Here is an 18607-nt window from a genome sequence, read left to right as displayed (position 1 = left end):
GGCGCGGATGTATATGCACAATGCTCACTAGTGAGTCCCATTCCTCAATGACTTTTCTAATCATTGAAGTCGCGATGGAATGTGCATCATCTAATGCAGCTGCTGTCGTTGGATTAATGTTGAGTTTGATGCGCAGAGCTTCAGTAGCTTCACATTCCAGTAAGTAGTGCAATAGTGGCGCCTCTGCTTCTGTTTCACAGATGTGACATTCTTTAACTATTGGGTTCATTACCTCCCAGCAGCACTTGTAACAAAATCTGAGATTGTGTATGGCTACTGCAATGGCTCTGGATATCTTTTTACCTGGTTTCAAAGAGGATTAACCATTGGCTTGTTCGTACCATATCACAGTGGATCTTCCTTCCGCTACTTTGGCTCTGTGGCGTCTTTTGATAGTTGAGAATATTTTCTTCTTGATTTGCTCCTTAATCTGTGAGAAACTTGGAGGTATTTGAACCTGTACAACAGGTAGAGCAGTAGCAGTTTTTGCTAGTGTGTCTGCCTTTTCATTACCATCTATGCCAATGTGACTTGGTATCCAATTTAGGGTGATTGACAGCCCGAGATTATGGGCTTCTTTTTCTATATGTTGAATTTCTGTGAGGAATTGTATATTATCTCTGTGCTAACTGGATAACAATGCTTGAAACGAAGATTTAGAGTCGGTATGTGTTACGGCCCTCTCGGGACGCAACGGGGTTCTTACTCTGATGTAGTTAGAGGAAGATATATATCCGGCCCCAAGCCAGTAGAGGCTATCAAGGGATGCGATCCGTGACGCAAGTAACTTAAAGGGAGTAGGGAAAGAAAGGTAAGAACTTAATATAATATAATTTTCACCATCACCATTTAAATATATAGAAATAAAACGTACACAAGGGGGAGGGGTATTAACACTTTACAAAGGGGACCAACACTGTAGTCTTCTGCTGGAGACTATGGATCCCTGAAGCTAGGTGCTGAGTCCGCGGTGCTTTCTTCGTGGCCTCAAGACGTGTCCTCTGAGAACGCCGAGTCTACCCTGGCCACAGGTCAGCCACAACACAGGTCCACTGGGGGCACCGTCGTGGAGGCCGTCAACCACACGTCCAGCAGGTCTGCTGGCAGGTACTGAGCCACCAAGGCTGGTACGGCCACTCCACGAACGATAAAAGGGGTACGCCCTAGACAGGAGTCTCGTGTGATATCACCAATCACCCTCCTGTCCTCAATACCCCAGTGGATTATCGTCTCCAACCGTCGGTCCCGGGTAAATCCTTTAACTGCCACTCCAATGGCAGGCTAACACACCACAGTGTTCTTCCGGGGGGACGACGTCACAAAAGCTGCAGCAAACTTCACTGTATGGAGACTGGCTGCCTCGGGTAGACTGACTCCACCTTCAACACAATGGTCCCAGGTCGGCTCTGTAAGCAGACACGTCATTAATAACCGGGACACTAATACACCACACTCACAGGCTCAGATACAAACGCCCGACATATCCACTCCCTAGATGGCGCTGTCGTCGGAGCACCACCTCACCAGAGGTCAGGAGCGGCGGTGTTGAGCGCTGAACCAGACTGGAAACTGGTCCTCGAGGCCAGTACACGCTGTCCTCACTAGGTGTCGTCGTCCGTTTGGCGGGGGTTTCGGGAGCTGACCCACAGATGGCGTGTTTGTCACTGCTCCAGGCACGGACGCTGGATCCGGGTTCGTAACAGTATGAATGATGACATCATGTAAATTATTCTCAATTGTATAGTTTATTGCCTCCTTCAGGGCATATAATTTTGTTTTCAATGTTGGGCACCCACTATTCATGCTCCAGTAAGCTTCATGGTTGGCAGTGTAAACTGCTGCCCCAGCAGAACCTCTTTCTTCATTAACTGATCCGTCTGTGAAGATGTGAGTCGTTGTAGATCTTGAGATGGTTTCCATTTGTTGTTCTATTACTTCCTTGAGCCTCTGCGGGTCACATGCTGATTTTTTAACTGGTAATCCTTCAATTATTATCTTTAGATTCGATTCTTCCCATGGAGGAGGCTGCCGAAAGTGTTGAAAGGGTCTACCCCTTTGTTTTTAATGGTCTATTTTAGGTCCACTTTCTCTAGAATCTTAACCAGATTATCCATCCATGAGCTTATTCTATATTGAAGGTTTTTCTGAAAGGATCTCTGTATGCTGTATTTGATTGACAGTCTGGTGGTTGTTCCAACAAGTTTTGCTGTTATGGTGGCTATCCTTTGTTTCATCCTGTTTTCTAATGCTGGTAAATTGGTTTCCATTCTAAGGTTCTTTCTACACGTCCATATAGGTGCTCTCAGCATTGTTCTGAGAGCATCATTTTGAGACACTTCCAGTTTCTCCCATTGGTTATCACTGAGGGATGTAAGAGAAGGGGAAGCATAGTCAATGAGTGACCTAACTGCTTGAACGTAGTACATTTTGAGTACTGGTAGAGATGCACTCTCTCTAAGACTGGTCAGAGAGCGCAAAGCTGAGTTTCTAGCTTTACAGCATTGCCAAAGATAATCCACTTCTTTAGTGAATTTCAACTGGTTGTCTATCATGACTCATAGGTAATGAAAAGAGGTAACCCACTCAATTTCTTGTCCTTGTATTGCCAGTCTGATGTCTTGAGTTCTCATTTTAACGGTCATTGCTTTTGTTTTATTGCTGTTTATTTTCACTGCTATGCGTTCCGCTTCCTTGCTGATAATATCTAGGCATTTTTGTGCATGGTTCCTTGCACCTTTGCCATTGATGATGACCACAAAGTCGTCTGCATAGTTAAGAAGTTTGGCTTTTGGTAGCTTGAGCTTTATGAATTGTTCCATGAGACAGTTGAAGAGGAAGGGGCTTAGTATTCCTCCCTGCGGAGTTCCATTTTCCAGCCTCTTTGAGGTCGATGTTTTTCCTTGGAATTTGACTTTAACTTCTCGGTTAAGCAGGCTTCCTTTGGCAAAGGCAAATGCGTGTCCTTTGATTTCCTTATCCACAAGGCAGCACAGTATAGCTGGAGTACTGGCTAACTCAAAGGCTTTTTCAAGGTCTAAAAGAATAAGGATTCCAGGTTTGTCATTGATTTGATCCAGGAGGGAGGTAAGGCATTCTGTGGTTCCAACACCTTTTCTGTAAGCAAACATATTTTGGTGTAGTGGATTGGCTTTCCATTCAATTCGATTAAGGGCCATTCTTGCCGCAGTTTTGGCCAGACAGCTTGTTAATGAGATGGGTCTTGGATTTTATGGGTCTTTAGGTTTTGGAATGGGAACTAGAATTGCACTGTTCCAAGAGAGTGGTCGAGTTCTTGTCACCCATACTCTGTTGATGAGATTCAAGAAGGCTTCTTCACCCTTTTCTCCTAGCTTGGCTAGCATGTTGTAAGGGATTTTGTCCTCGCCTGGAGCTGTATTTTTAGTTTTCTTTGTAGCACTTGTGAGTTCTTTCAGATTGAAAGGTTGGTCTAGTTCGTCAGGTAAGGCTAAAGTATCCTCTATTTTTTCCATCTTGCTGCCTGAAGTCTTTGTTGGTGAGTCAGAGTTGCTTGAGGAAGTTGAGTGGAACTGGCTCTTGAAGCAATTAGATTTGCTATCCTTTCTGCTTCTTGCTCTGGATGACCATGATAGAGCGGAGCAGGAGGCGATTTTCCTTTTGCCTTGTTGATCTGCCTCCAGATGTCGCGCAAGGATGTATGCTGATTTAGCTTGGCACACCACTCGAGCCATTTTTCTTCTCTGATTTTTGCTGTTTCTTCGTGCACATGATCTTGGACAGCTCTAAGAAGTCTTAGATTTGCTTCGGTTCTATCTCTTCTGAAATTCTTTCGTGCACGATTTAGTCTGTTATGTAGCTCTTTGATCCTATCACAGTAATACAAATGGTTCTTGTGTTGTTGGGTGATTGTTTTCCTCTTGGGGATGGCGTTATTTGCTGCTCTATGTATTGCATTTACTAAATCTTTTTCCATTTCTTCGGTGTTGTCAGGAGGAGTGTTTTTTTGGTACCAAGTTTCGAGAGCTTCCTGAAACTTCGTCCAATCTGCTTTGATAAAGTCCCATCTGGGCTCGGGAGCTGGAGGTCTGGGAGGTAGTGCTATATTAATGACTTTTTTTGTAGTAAAGTGGTCACTGGTCAGAACATGATCAACTGACCAATGACACAACTCATAAATACTGGTGGAAACAAACGTGAGGTCCAGCTTTCCCCCACCAGCTACCCCTCCTCCCCCCCCCCCCCACCAGTGTGGGTTGGTTCCGTCGAATTAAGCGGACTGATTTCCGGTACTTCATCCAAAAGGTGTTCAATATGTCTTCCGTTGGCGTCGGTTCTTGGTGAATCAAGTAGTAATTCACTATGAGCGATGTAGTCGCCAGAGATGATAGTAGGTGTAGTGACTGATATTTCAAAGAGTGTTGTGAGATCCATGTCGTGTTCTCTATGGCTCTTGTATACAATGAAGATGGAGAGCATTGAGTTCCTCATTGTGAGATTAACTCCCATAATTTCGACGTTCTCGCCACAGTTGGGCAGGTCTGTGATTGCCGTGGCATTGATATGATTTCTTACTAGAATTGAAATGCCTTTGGTGCCACTTTGTGCGATAGGGCATGGGAAAACCTTGATATCCTGAGATATTGATATTTCTTTCAGTCCTGGTGAGTGTTGCTTGAAGTAGAACAATATCAATGCTGTCCTTGAGAAGCACTGCTCTGAGTGTTTGTGCACTCAGATTTGTGGATTTTTTGAATCCTTGAATATTCCATTGTATAATTTTGAGATTGTCCATTATTCCGTTATAGTGGAATCATTGAGTCCATGGTAGTTTTTACAGTGCTGATTTTCCCGACGGCTTGTATCTTCTTGGCTGGAGTGGAGACCTTTTTTCTTGGTGGGTGAGGAGACTCTTGGTTGGGTTGAAGCGTCTTTGCTACATCCAGCTACTGGGACATTTGATGATGTATGGATCATTTCTGCTTGGGAGGTCTTGGATACAATAGTAGGTATTTTCGTTTTGCTGCCCTGATCTATTCTGTTGCTGTGGCCTTGTGGAGTAGTGCTTCTTAGTTCTTAGAAACTGGCCGTACACTTAATGACAGACTTAAAGAACACAAGAGAAGTGTAAAGTCTACAGACACTAACAATGCTCTCTTCTGCCATGTGAGGGATTCTAATCACCCAATTGATTGTCTTCCTTCAAAATAATCTTTCCTGCCTCTACTCTACACAGATGCCGTCTTGTTGAATCGGCTCTAATACAAAACAAACCCAACATAAACTTGAGTTCTGACTTTGTTGCGGTTGACTCTTCCCTTTCACAGTATATACTGAAATGCTCTAATCTTTCTAACAAAAGTGACCTAAAATTAGCTTATCCTTCCATTTATCTTTCTCTTTCCTTTTCTTTATCTCTTTTCTCGTTTTTCTGTTCATTGTTTTCTCTTACGTTCCCTCTTTTTCCTCTTCTTATTCGGTGGTTATAATAGGAACTGCCTCATATGGGCCAATGGGCCCTCTGCAGTTTTTATTCCTACTACTGTCCCCTCTACTATACCTTACCGTTCGTACCTTTTGCCTAGCTCCTCACCTCTCTCTTGCCTATTTATTGCCTGCATCACCTCCCTCATCTCAAGACGGGAGATATCTGGATAAGTTGGATAAGTTTAGATTTAGGAAAGACTTGGGTAAATACTGGTTCGGTAACAGGGTTGTTGATTTGTGGAACCAATTACCGCGTAACGTGGTGGAGGTGGAGTCCCTCGATTGTTTCAAGCGCGGATTGGACAAGTATATGAGTGGGATTGGGTGGTTATAGATAGGAGCTGCCTCGTATGGGCCAATAGGCCTTCTGCAGTTGCCTTTGTTCTTATGTTCTTTTACCAACTCTTCCCCTGAGTCTTGCATGCCAGACAGAAGATGCAGGAATTCCTTTCCTACCTGCGTTTCTGTATCTTAACAAGGTCGCCAGCTGGGTTGATATCTCTGCACCCCAGCAGTGCAGTTCATTGAGTGTACACTATGTTGCTTGTTACCAAAGTGTTGCTATTCCTACAGCATTGGCACTGGACCGCCGGCCTAGGGTACACTTTCATAAATGTCAGTGTTGCTTTACCACTCTACACCCACTAAGAAACTTCTATAGAAAACGTACTGTTCATTAGTTGGGACTATGATATCCCGCGTGTATGCTCATAGAGATCAGTATAGGGGTGCACTAAAAAAAAATTAAAATATGTGATATTTACTAACATAAGCTACATGCTACATAATCACATATACAAGGAATAATGATACAGGAATGGATATAAAGAATAAATTATCTGAAGATCGTCGACAACTCATATCTCACGACCTCCAGCAACTCCGTCAGCAGGGCAGATTTAAAAGGGGGTCTCACACCCTATTACAGGGGCTGGGGAAGCCGCTTTGTCTACGTCGACCACCACCTCTCCAACTGCCGTGTCATCCACACACACTCTGTCCCCTTCTACAGTCGTGGACACAAGCTGCCTTGCAGCCTATCCTAATACTAATGTACCAATATTTTACTGAAACATATTTATATATATAAATATCGTGGCCTAACTAGCCTACTCAACAAGGGATAATTGATCTATCCTCAACATTCCTGGCTCACGAGGCCTGTCCCTAGATGGTGTGTGGCTCCCCAGCCCGTCCTCCAAACAAAGATCCAAAAGTGATTCCGTGCACCCGCCAAACCCCCTGTTTATGAATGAAAAGCAGTTTACACACGACTCACAACTGCTGACGTTCGAACATATCCGGAACAAGTGCTTCACTGACGAATTTTGTTCGAATCACAACGCTATAAATGCTTCACCCACGTACTACAAATACAAATAATCGCCAACAGAACCTAAACACCTAACCTAACCTATCCAATGCCTATATATACACAATATGCTAATATATTATAATATTAATTTATAGTTGAGAAAACTCCCGTTTTGAATGAACAGCATGTTAAAATTTATGAATGCGTCTGTGGGGTTGACCGCTGAATGTAATGGACTTGAGTCGAGGACGGGTTGGGCTCCCACGCTTCCTGAGTCGGTCCTTGATGATCCAATAATGTGTTTCAAGACCTCAGGTGTCGACGCCATGCCACTCCCAGACTTTCAGATGTCCCAATCCTGATTCACCCAGTTGGCACTAAGCTAATCACTGTATACACACACTCGTTTCTTCCATAAGGCGTTGCTCCTTGTCCTAGAAACGGTGTCGTCCCTCCAACATCATCAATGAATGTGACCCGGTCACAGCAGGCCTGCCCGCCACACCATCCAGACACTCGAACGCCGACCGATTCCTCAAGTCTGGGCACTTCTCTGCCCATAAAACTTGGTTTCTTCTTGCTTCCCAGAAGCACAGGGTCTCCAGTAACAATGGTGGGCTGCGATGGCTAGCTATAATCCACTGAGATAGAGATGGGTCTCTAGATCTCAGTACTGGAGCACTAGAGTTAAGTATGGGACTTCTAGATCTAAACATGGGAGGTCTAGAATTAAGCATAGGGCCTCTATAGTTAAGCATGGCGGTCTAAATGTACCAAGGGAAATAGCGGGGAGGGAGGGAGAGCAGGCCGCTGCCTCGTGCGTGCACGTGACCTTGCCCGGTGTGTTCACTTAATTGTATTTACTAGGTGTTATCAGCTCTCCACTCTCCCTCACTATTCCTCAGAGAGTTAAAAATCAGGCTTGTTGTACAAGGCTTGGAGTACAAGGCTTTTTTCTGTGCAAAGGAGCAAAGTAATATTTCATGTACATTTTTAGACGACAGAAGGAGGTGGAGTTTATCCCATACATTGTCAGAGGAGGAGGAGTTCTGTCCTTGTGAGCCCTCACCAAACCACAAGTCTAGCTAATAATGAGATGTTTTCGATCATACACTCCCCCTAAGCCAACCACATCCGCTGGCATCCAACATCAGCTCCATGTTGCTCCAAATCTCCCTACTTCAGCTGTTCTTCATCAATCACCAGCCAATTCCTTATATTACTTTTTGTCTATCATTAAAAGAGAGTTGCGAACTTAATATTTGGTTTTCACTACAAAAGGCCCGTCGCCACAGGTCAATCTCGGGAGTTGTGGTCATTTCGACCCCGCTCAAAAGAGAGGGGGCCGAGTAATGCACAGTATGGGGCCATCCCTCGCTCCCCTACCCCCACACATCCGGTGCCGGTCTCGGCCCCTACTCCAAGACCCTCACCTCTCGTTCTCCTTGGCAAACTTGGAAACATATCAGATATATAAACAGAGAAATTGATGTAACAATGTCCATTTTTTTTTTTTTAGTTTTACATGCAAAACATGCAATTTAAATACAATAAAAACAACACAGAATACAGAACAGAACAAAATAAAACAATAGACCACCGGCCAGAAGGGCCGACAGCATAGCACAACAAAACACAAACACAATAAATGCATAGAAAAATACAGCATACATCAAGGCACAAAACATAATACAGTGGCAAACTAGCAATTACAGTAACATCACAAAACAAAACCTTCATAAAACAAAACATACATCAAGAGGCATAACAGGAAACATAACAGGACAAACACAATACATTCCAAACAAAACAAAGAACAAACACGAACAACAGGTAAAGCAATATGAAAACACCATGTCAAACGTGCAGCACAGAAACAATACAGGAATAAAAACACACCAAACCATCCGCCCCGTAACAAACAAAGGGCGAGGTCAAAATAAACAATAATAATAAACAAGCAAACCACGCAAACCAGAAAACAAAACAGGTACAAACACAACAACATACATGCACTGGTCCGAAGGACCGAGAAGAAAACACAACATAAAGTACATCAAGAAACATAACAAGACACTTCGCACAGCACCCAACAAGCCAAAAACACCAACAAAAACAACAACTACAGTAACATGAAATCAGCGTTCATATTTGCCCGGGAACATATCCGGTGGAAACCGCACACTGAACGCCTCCCAAAGCAGCCACGTTGTCCAGGAGGCGTGACCTAACACCGGGGGCGCCATGTGAACCAGAACCTCGGAAACAAACACCCGCAGACGTGGAACCCACACCGTGTCCCTCCGGACGCCAGTAGCCGCCACCCGATCCCATATACCCGGAACCCGCCCACCAGAAAAGTCCTCCGGCCGTTCAAGCAGCAGGAACTCGGCAACCCGGGCCTCCAGGTCTTTAAGGCACAACCCCGCATGTGGGGCCTCGACAGAGGGCTCAACAGAGGGGCACCACCACAGGGGCACCAGCGGCTATTGGCACACCACCAGACGACTGCAGGGAATCATGGCGGTGCGTATCCTTACGTAAAGTCACAACCAGGCCACGCCCAGCACCAGCATCCGCACCATCCCTGGCAGCAGAAGCCACCACACCCCACTGCGGAGAGCCCCCGGGCGGGGAAGAAACAGGAGATACACCCGAGACACGGGCATCAGCACCAGCAGGCACATGAACCTCCGCCACCACCAACCGCGGAGACAACGACTCACTGAAGTCCCCAACATCAGCCCAGGCAGTAGACGAACGCCTGGAACGTTTGGGCTCTGGCCGAATATCGTCAGAGCCGGAAGCAGATCCAGAGGCACGGGCACCACTAGCCGGACGAACCGACGCCCGACGCAGAACGGCAGCAGCCTCTACTACAGGGGGAACCGGACCACACACAGCAGGAGGCTCCACAGCCACCCCATCACCCAGCACAGACGGCGAGGGTGCAGGGACCAGGACAGACGCAGCAGAGGGAGAACTGGAAGACGAGGGGCCCGAGCAGACGGCAGACGGAAGAGGCTCAGGGACACCAGCCGGAACAGGCTGAGCACTAGGTGAGGACACAACCACCGGAGGAGAGGCGACAACAACAGGGGCGCAACAGGCGGAGCAACATCTGAAACAGAGGGCACCTCCTCAGCCGAAGAGACGTCCACATCCACCGAATCATCCCCCACAGGAAGTGGCGGAAAATCCTCCTCACTGAAGAGATTCACTGGTTCAACTACAGGCGCAGAACAGGCAGCAGCCTGATGGCCCAAAAGAACACAACGATAACACGTCCGCGGCTGGCGGCCGTAAAACACCCGAACGTTGAACCCCATAAGGCGCACAGAGGACGGAATATCCGCCCGGAGTCTCGTGCCCAGGGTGCGAATGTTAGTCCTCACACCCTTAAGAGGACTAGAAGACACCATGTTCACCCTCACACTAACTACTGTGCCAAACCGCCCGAAATACCGCCGTAGCAGACCCTCTGGAAACTCCAAGGGAGACCCATGCACACTGACGTAAGTGCACCACTCCTATCAGAGAGGGTCACAGTGCCCGCACCACCCGGCAGGGGTAATGTCCGCCCCTCGTATCGCCGGAGAAAATCGCGATACGCCACCTCCTCTGTGAACTTCACAATCGCCCTACGGGCTGTTAACAACTCGACCCCATAAATCTCAAACACAGGGACACAGAGCATATCACAAGCCAGCACAATCTCCGGGTAACCGGCCCGCACAGAGTACTCGAGTCCCACAGACTGAGCCCGGACGACAGGAGTGAGAGGGGACCCCCATCGTAACGCCACGTCAGTACAGGCGGGCAGAGACACACCCGCCCCCAACCGGCCGAACTGGTAAACACTACCAACTGCCGGAGCGCCGAGGCAACACGTCTGTCCCCTACCGAAGCTAGGGCCAGACCATGTCCATATTAAAGCTGGGACACATCAAACCGGTAGCATACAGCAGTAAATACAGAACAGTCATCAACGAGCTCTTCGTTGACCAGACCACACCCTAGAAATTGAAGGGACGACGACATTTCGGTCCGTCCTGGACCATTCTCAAGTCGATTGTGATGAGGAGGTAGGGACAGGCAATAAATAGGCAAGAGAGAGCTGAGGAGGAAAGTCAGGTGAAGGGGATAGTAGTAATGGAAACTGCAGCAGGCCTATTGGCCCATACGAGGCAGCTCCTATTATAACCACCGAAGGAGAAGTAATAGGAAAAAGAAGAGGATAGCAAGGGAGCGTAGGAGAAGACAATGAACAGTAAAGGGAGAAGAGAGAAAGAAAAGGAAAGAGAAAGAAAGAAATGGAAGGGGGAAAGCTTATGTTAAGTCGGACGGACCGAAACGTCGTCGTCCCTTCAATTTCTAGTGTGTGGTCTGGTCAACATACTTCAGCCACGTTATTGTGACTCATCGCCTGCACAACGAGCTCTTCATCCACCGTCATGTGGTTTAAACAATCGAACACTATCTCATTCACTGTTTCCGACATCATAGCACCACAGTGAATTTCAAGAAAGTATTTAGCCCTTTTTAAATACCTTTCTCCATCAAGCATATATTAAGAAATGACTTTACGTTACATGAAAATAACCAATATGTGCAATATACAGTATTTAATGATTTAAACTTCCTTTAAGCAGTTCAACACATCAAACACTTATTCTGTTTCATAACGTTTCTCCTATCAAATCATTCTGTTCCTATTTCATTCGATGTGTGTGCAACCTATGTACTAGCAATTCTACTTAATCATTCATCTTTGCTTTCCATCTTTTTGTGTTTTCTCTCCAATATGCAGTAATTAAAATTTTGCAAATCACACCATTTATTAAGTTTAACTTTCACCAGACAACCACCTTCAGAGTCTGAGTCATTCATTAACCAAAATTATTCGTCAATCAGGTGAAAATAGGCAAGTATAGGTTCGTTCTCCATTTTCTTAACTACATTATGCTTCATTCGATTTTTAAAATACTCAAGTATATCATTTCTAAACCCCATGTATTAAATAAACTGTCTTTGCCTACCCAATCATGTTTCCCTGTAGGTTACGTTATGTTATTGGCATAAAAAAAACACAGTAACATTGATTTGATGATTGTTCTAGTAATATTGAAAACTGCCTACGACAGTCGTTACTTTTAAAAATATTATTTAGACAAAAGAAGGATGTTTACATGTTACGTTATGTTATGTTACAAGGAATAAAACGCACTGTAACATTAATTTGGTGAGTGTTATATTATTATTGAAGACTGTCTTTACTTTTAAAATTATATTTGTACAAAAGAAATATGTTTGATTACATTACGTTACGGTACAAGGCATAAAACATTCAGTAATAATGATTTGGTGCATGTTATAATTATATTGAAGACTGTCATTTACTTTAAAAATTATATTTGTACAAAATAAATAGGTTTCACTGTAGCTTAGGTAACGTTATATGGCATAAAACATAAAGTAACATTGATTTGGTGAGTGTTATAGTTATATTGAAGACTGTCTTTTACTTTAAAAATATGCTAGAAATGTTACCATGTTCATCTCGGTCTGACTAACTTTTTTTTCTTTTTAAACAAAATACATTACAAGGAAAGCATTGCAACATAAAGGCACCGAAGTACCAAAAGAAAAACCTTACACCAGGCAACACCACCCAACAACATAATACCAATTGACATTCAAGCAACACAGAACAATACAATACAAATATCACACTAAAAAGATGATCATATGTGAACGCAGAAAAAAAACACAGTGGACAATTATCATAGAGCAAAAACGTAGATGAGAACCCATGAAACAACAAAGCAAAATACATTAGAACACACAATAAGAAACTGCACAACCCAGACGGGGCGCGCCAAGTTACATTAAAACACCACACAAAGGCGCAAAATAAACATTCAGAATCAAAGGTACAAAATAGTAAAAATTTTCAAAACACACACACAACCCACAGGTTGTGGCCAGGCACACACAATACAGAAACACGTGATCGTTCGACCGAAACACACAGGAGCCGATAAACAAGCGCAACCACATCCCAGACACACACATGAAATAAAATACCAGAACACCCAGGACCCGCCAAAAAAAAACACCAAACCACACACAGCATAAGCACACACACACATACAGAACACCACAGAAACACCACACAGAAGATAACAGTCCAACACACACGGAAAATACATTACAGTATGAACAAAACACAAAACAAAACAATTTACACAAAGGCCTAAACTAGGCAAACAAAACAAACACATAGCAGAAAATACAATAAGTTATAAACGTTCCGGGAGCATATAATGCAAGCACAAACACTAAGCATATTTATCGGGAAACTCCCACATCGGTAACCGCAAGCAGTATGCCTCCAAAACGAGCTTGACATTACCAAGCACCAAGCATCGAGCACCAAGCATCGGCTCATGGAGACAGACATAAAGGGGCGAAAACCGCGAAATCAGAAGCTGGAGATCAAGGAAATTGGCGTAATAACCACGAATGTTCCATTGAAGAACAGACATCGACGAGAAGAGGAAGGACAGCAACAGAGAACGACAAAGAAACAAAGGCGACCTCGAGCTCCGAGGTCTAGGAGCCTCTTTAAGTGGATATACACAGCCTACAAGGGTAGCCACAGAGGTCCGTACTGATAGTCACACGGTTCTTCACTCCAGGGGGAACCACAGGGAACGCACACACGCCAGGGCCACTACCACCAGGCACAGGAGCAGAGGCCTCCTGGCGCACACTTTTCGTTAGGACCACCACGAGGTCACGATCACTAGGGGCAACCTCCCAAGGAGGGGAGGCCCCAGCAGTAGGCGCCGGAGGCGTAACAGGCCCCCATCACATCATCATCCACATCGTGACACTCTGCAGCCCACCCACGAGGAGGCGACACACTCCTAGCCCTCCGGGAACGCTTGGACAGAGGTCTCTGATCATCTCAACTATCGCCCCCAGCAGGAGGCACCCTAGTAGAGCCCACAGACGGCCGCAATTCACTGGGCAACACACGAACCGGAAAAACACCAGCCTCATCCACAGGGGGTACAGGACCCACACCCCACAGGCGACACTGGAGCTGGAGACAGGGCCGGCGGAGGAAAAGGAGCCGGCGGAGGCGAAGGAGACGATGGAGGCGATGGAGCCGGCGGAGGAGAAGGAGCCAGTGTAGGCGTAGGAGCCAGCGTAGGCGAAGGAGCCGGCCGAGGTGAGAAAGCCAATGGCAGGGGCGGTTCTGTACCCCTCACCACCCTGACACCCACACCACCAACTGCACTTACTGGAGCGGCACCCATCACTGCGTCCGTCCTCTCACAAGGGGTACCTTCCACAACCGAGACATCCTCATGCTCGGGCAAGGGAGTAAAATCCGCTTCATGGAACACATTAATAAAATCACACATCCGAGTGTCGCAGGCAGCAGCCAAATGTCCAACGTGGCCACATATAAAACACCTCTGAGTCTGCCCACGGTAGGAGAAGCAGACCATAAAGTCAGCAAGCACGAGAGGAAAAGGCACATTCCCATGAAGAACCATCTTAGCCGTTCTGTAGCCCTTACCGAGCCCCTTGATGTCTCCAGTTGCATATCTACAGACACGAATAGAGTCCACACACCTATACCTGGCAAGAGTTCGACGGAGAAGATCCTGAGACATTTCAAACGGTGCATTCCTAATAGACACGTATGTGTACTCCACACTCAAATTCGTCACAATCACAGAGCCGAGACCATTGCTCAAGCCCACTACCTTGTCCTCATACTGGTCGAGAAACCTCCGGAACAAGCCACTCTCTGCAAACTTCACAACCACTCTGTCCTCACGAACAACTTGTAGACCGACGAGATCTTCCATATTCACGCCTATAACTGCAAACAGGGTGTTGCTGAAGACGCCAATATCCACCCGACAGGCAAATGTCAGTCCAGCCGAGTCCTTCCTCCTCAGTGGCTACACGTAAGTCCCCCATACTGATACTGAAAAACAGTCACCCCGCAGTGGTAAACAACCACCCGACAGGGCAACCAATAATCGACCAATGTAAGAACCAGCAGGGAGACCAGGGGAACGGCCGACCCGGCTGGTGATTCCCACCACACTCACTAACTGGCTGCAAAATTGTATGCGGATAACATGACTCCCTCTTATAGCTCATATCAGGATGGTGAGATTTTTATCTCATAAAAAACACAGATAAAACTTGGGGATATGATCACCGCATACAAGTTTCTCAAAGATAATGATAGGGTAGACAAAAACAATTTATTTAACACAAGGGGTTTAGAAGTGATGTACTTGAGTATTTTAAAATTTGAAAGAAGCATAATTAGATTAAGAAAACGGTGAACGAAGCTATACTTGTCTATTTTCACCTGATTGACGAATAGTTTTAGTTAAGGAATGATGAAAAGATTCTGAAGGTGACTATCTGGTAAAAGTTAAACATAATAAATGGTGTGATGGGGAAATTTTAATTACTGTATATTGGACAGAAAACACACAAAAATGGAAAGCAAAGATGAATGTTAAAGTAGAATTACTAGTACATAGGATGCACACAACGAACGGAATAGGAGCAGAATGATTTGATGGGAGCAACGTTTTGAAACAGAAAAAGTGTTTAATGTGTTGAACTGCTTTAAGGAAGTTTAAATAATTAAATACTGTATATTGTACACATTGGTTATTTTCATGTAACGAGAAGTCATCTCCTAATATATGCTTGATGGTTAAAGGTATTTTAAGAGCGCTAAACACTTGTTGGAAATTCACTCTAGTGCTATGATATCGGAAACGGTGAATGAGATAGTGTTCGATTGTTTACACGACATGACGGTGGATGAAGAGTTCGTTGATGACTGTTCTGTATTTACTGTTGTGTGCTGCCAGTTTGATGTGTCCCAGCTTTAATCTGGACATTGTTACATCAATTTCTCTGCTTATATATCTGATATGTTTCAAAGTTTGCCAAGGAGAACGATGGGTGAGGGTCTTGGAGCAGGGGCCGAGACTGGCACTGGATGTGTGGGGGTAGGGGAGTGGGGGATCTCTTGAGATTATCTTGAGATGATTTCGGGGCTTAGCGTCCCTGCGGCCCGGTCCTCGACCAGGCCTCCTTTTTGTTAGACACCCCCAGGAAGCAGCCTGTAGCAGCTGTCTAACTCCCAGGTACCTATTTACTGCTAGGTGAACAGAACATCAGAGTGAAATAAACTCTACCCATTTGTTTCCGCCTCCACTGGGGATCCAACCCGAAACCTCTCGACTTTGAATCCGAAGCACTGTCCACTCAGCTGTCAGGCCCCTTGGCTGCCCATCTCCAAGCAGGGATAGCCCCATACTCTGCATTACTCGGCCTCTCTCTACTGAGCGCGGTCCTAATGACCACAACTTCTGCGATTGACCAGTGGCGGCTGGCCTCTTGTAGTGAAAACTAAATATTAAGATCACACCCCTCTTTAAATGATAGACAAAAAGTAATGTAAGGAATTGACTGGTGATTGATGAAGAACAACTGAAGAAGGGTGATTTGGAGCTGATGGTGGATGCCAACGGATGTGGTTGGGTAAGGGGGAGTATGTAATCGAAAACATCTTATTACTCGCCAGACTGGTGGTTGGTGAGGGCTCACTGGGACAGACCTTTTCCTCTTCTGATAATGTATGGGATAAACACACCCTCTTTCTTTCGCCTACAAATGTACATTAAATATTGCTTTACCCCTTTGCACAGAACAAGCCTTGAAATTGCTTGAAATAGATCTGATGGAGGCATGCCTGACATAGGGAGACCTCGACAGAGGTCCTTTGGTTAATGTGTGGTTTTAATTCTCCGAGGCATAGCGGGGGATAGTGGACAACTGATAACACCCGGTAAGTATAACTTGGTTTACACACCGGGCAAGGTCATGTGTGCACACTAGGCAGCGCCCAGTCTCCCACCCTCCCTCCCGGTTATTTCCAACGGTACATCTAGAACCCCATGCTTAACTCTAGAGGCCCTATGCTTAACTCTACACCCCTCCAAGCTTAGATCTAGAGGCCCCATGCTTAGTTCTAGAGGTCCCATGCTTAACTCTAGTGCTCCCATGCTTTGATCTAGAGACCCATAGGCTATAGGTCCCTATGCTTAACTCTTGTACCCCCCCCCCCCCTCCTATGATTAGACCAAGAGACCCAATGCTTAACTCTAGAGGTCTCATGCTTAAATCTAGAGGTCCCATGCTTAACACTAGTGCTCCCATGCTTACATCTTGAGGCCCCATGCTTAACTCTAGAGGTCCTATGCTTAGATCTAGAGGTCCCATGCTTAACTCTAGAGGTCCCATGTTTAGATCTAGAGGTCCCATGCTTAACTCTAGAGGTCCCATGCCTAGATTTAGAGGTCCCATGCTTAACTCTAGAGGTCCCATGCCCAGATCTAGAGGTCCCATGCTTAACTCTGGAGACCCCATGCTTAGATCTAGATGCCTCATGCTTAACTCGAAGCATACACGTACACCTGTACAACTCTACGCTTACTATGCATATATTTTCAACACTAACTACAACTTCTACATACACACAAGCACACATGGTGCACATGATCACATGCTCACCATATCCTAACCTTACACCCCATTAAACATGCTTGGACTAGAACCAGGCAAGCGGGGGCACCTCTCACGTGATGAGACGGATCCCCTTGCACTCACATAGACATGTGGCCACAGATGGCTCACCTGTCTGGGAGGTCACGCATGGTTCTAATCTATATTACTCTACTGGTACCTATTTAGTGTTAGGTGAACATGGGTAACAGGGTGAAAGAAACTTTGCCCCATTTGTTCCTGCCTCCGCCGTGAATCGAACCTGGGGCTATTCGGAATATGACCCCCTAGTGCTGTCCACTCAGCCGTGAGGCCCCATGTTTATGGGTGTGTGTATTCACCTAGTTTTATTAACCTAGTTGTGCTTCTAAAGGTTGAGCTTCGGTTCCTTGTTCCTGCTTCTCAATTGTCAATCAGTTGTAACTTTCAATCTGAATGGCTGGGTATGGGGGTGTATGCATGAATGTGTGTGTGTGTGTGTTTGTGTTTGTTTACAGCAGGCATATATTGTATTATCAAACAAGTAAGTTAAATGCATACCTTATTATGTATTTTTGCATTGCATTATAAAATTGTACAGATTGATTCAATGTGTATTACAAATTTTTGCATGCGTGTGTACAGGTGAGTTACAATTTATGCTAAGCACAAATTTTAAAGAGCAAGTGAAGCCATACGTGAAGTTGAGTTTGGCCGCGAAGGTGTGGATGAGCCGGGCATCACAGGAGTCAGTCAGTGTGACGGCTGTTCCAGGGATCTCGCTGGCCCTCTGGTAGTCAATATATGGTAGAACTACCGATGTTGTTACTATTCTCATCTTGTGGCCCATAAAGTCTTCAAAGCTTTCTGGCGAGGTTGGTTACATTGTAAGTAAAATTAACTTTTAAATGCTGTTATCTCTGTCTATTAACGGACTACTTCTGCCAAAGCAAAATCATTCTTACAAACACTGATTCGCACCATACTATTACATTAATACTTGACTTCCATACTCAAGATTTTGGAAAGATTTTAATTATAAATTCTTTAAAACAAAAATCTTTAAAGATTGATTGTTTAAGATTTAAACAGGATATTGTCGAGTAGTTATTAAAACAAGATGTACTCTCCAATTCCGTGATATTGATATTGTGTAACTCACTGAAGGTCATTGTCTTGAATGCGGAGGTGCCTGTTTGGAGTGTTGCTGCCTAGTCCCATAGCCTT

The 18607-nt window shown here is 45.2% G+C and overlaps 1 protein-coding gene across 1 annotated transcript in view; it reads right to left on the bottom strand.

The window, feature by feature from the left end:
* Nucleotides 1-18607, bottom strand: part of LOC123752313 (uncharacterized) — a 125043-nt gene that overhangs the window by 23725 nt on the left and 82711 nt on the right. Inside the window, exon 6 of the mRNA XM_069313620.1 lies at nt 18079-18247. Within this exon, the coding sequence (XP_069169721.1) occupies nt 18079-18247 (169 nt within the window). The remainder of the gene's footprint in view (nt 1-18078; nt 18248-18607) is intronic.

Source organism: Procambarus clarkii, chromosome 76, assembly GCF_040958095.1.
Source record: "Procambarus clarkii isolate CNS0578487 chromosome 76, FALCON_Pclarkii_2.0, whole genome shotgun sequence".
NCBI classification, from domain to species: Eukaryota; Metazoa; Arthropoda; class Malacostraca; order Decapoda; family Cambaridae; genus Procambarus; species Procambarus clarkii.
Note: the sequence above shows the minus strand (reverse complement) of the source record. Positions and strands in the feature narration are given on the sequence as shown.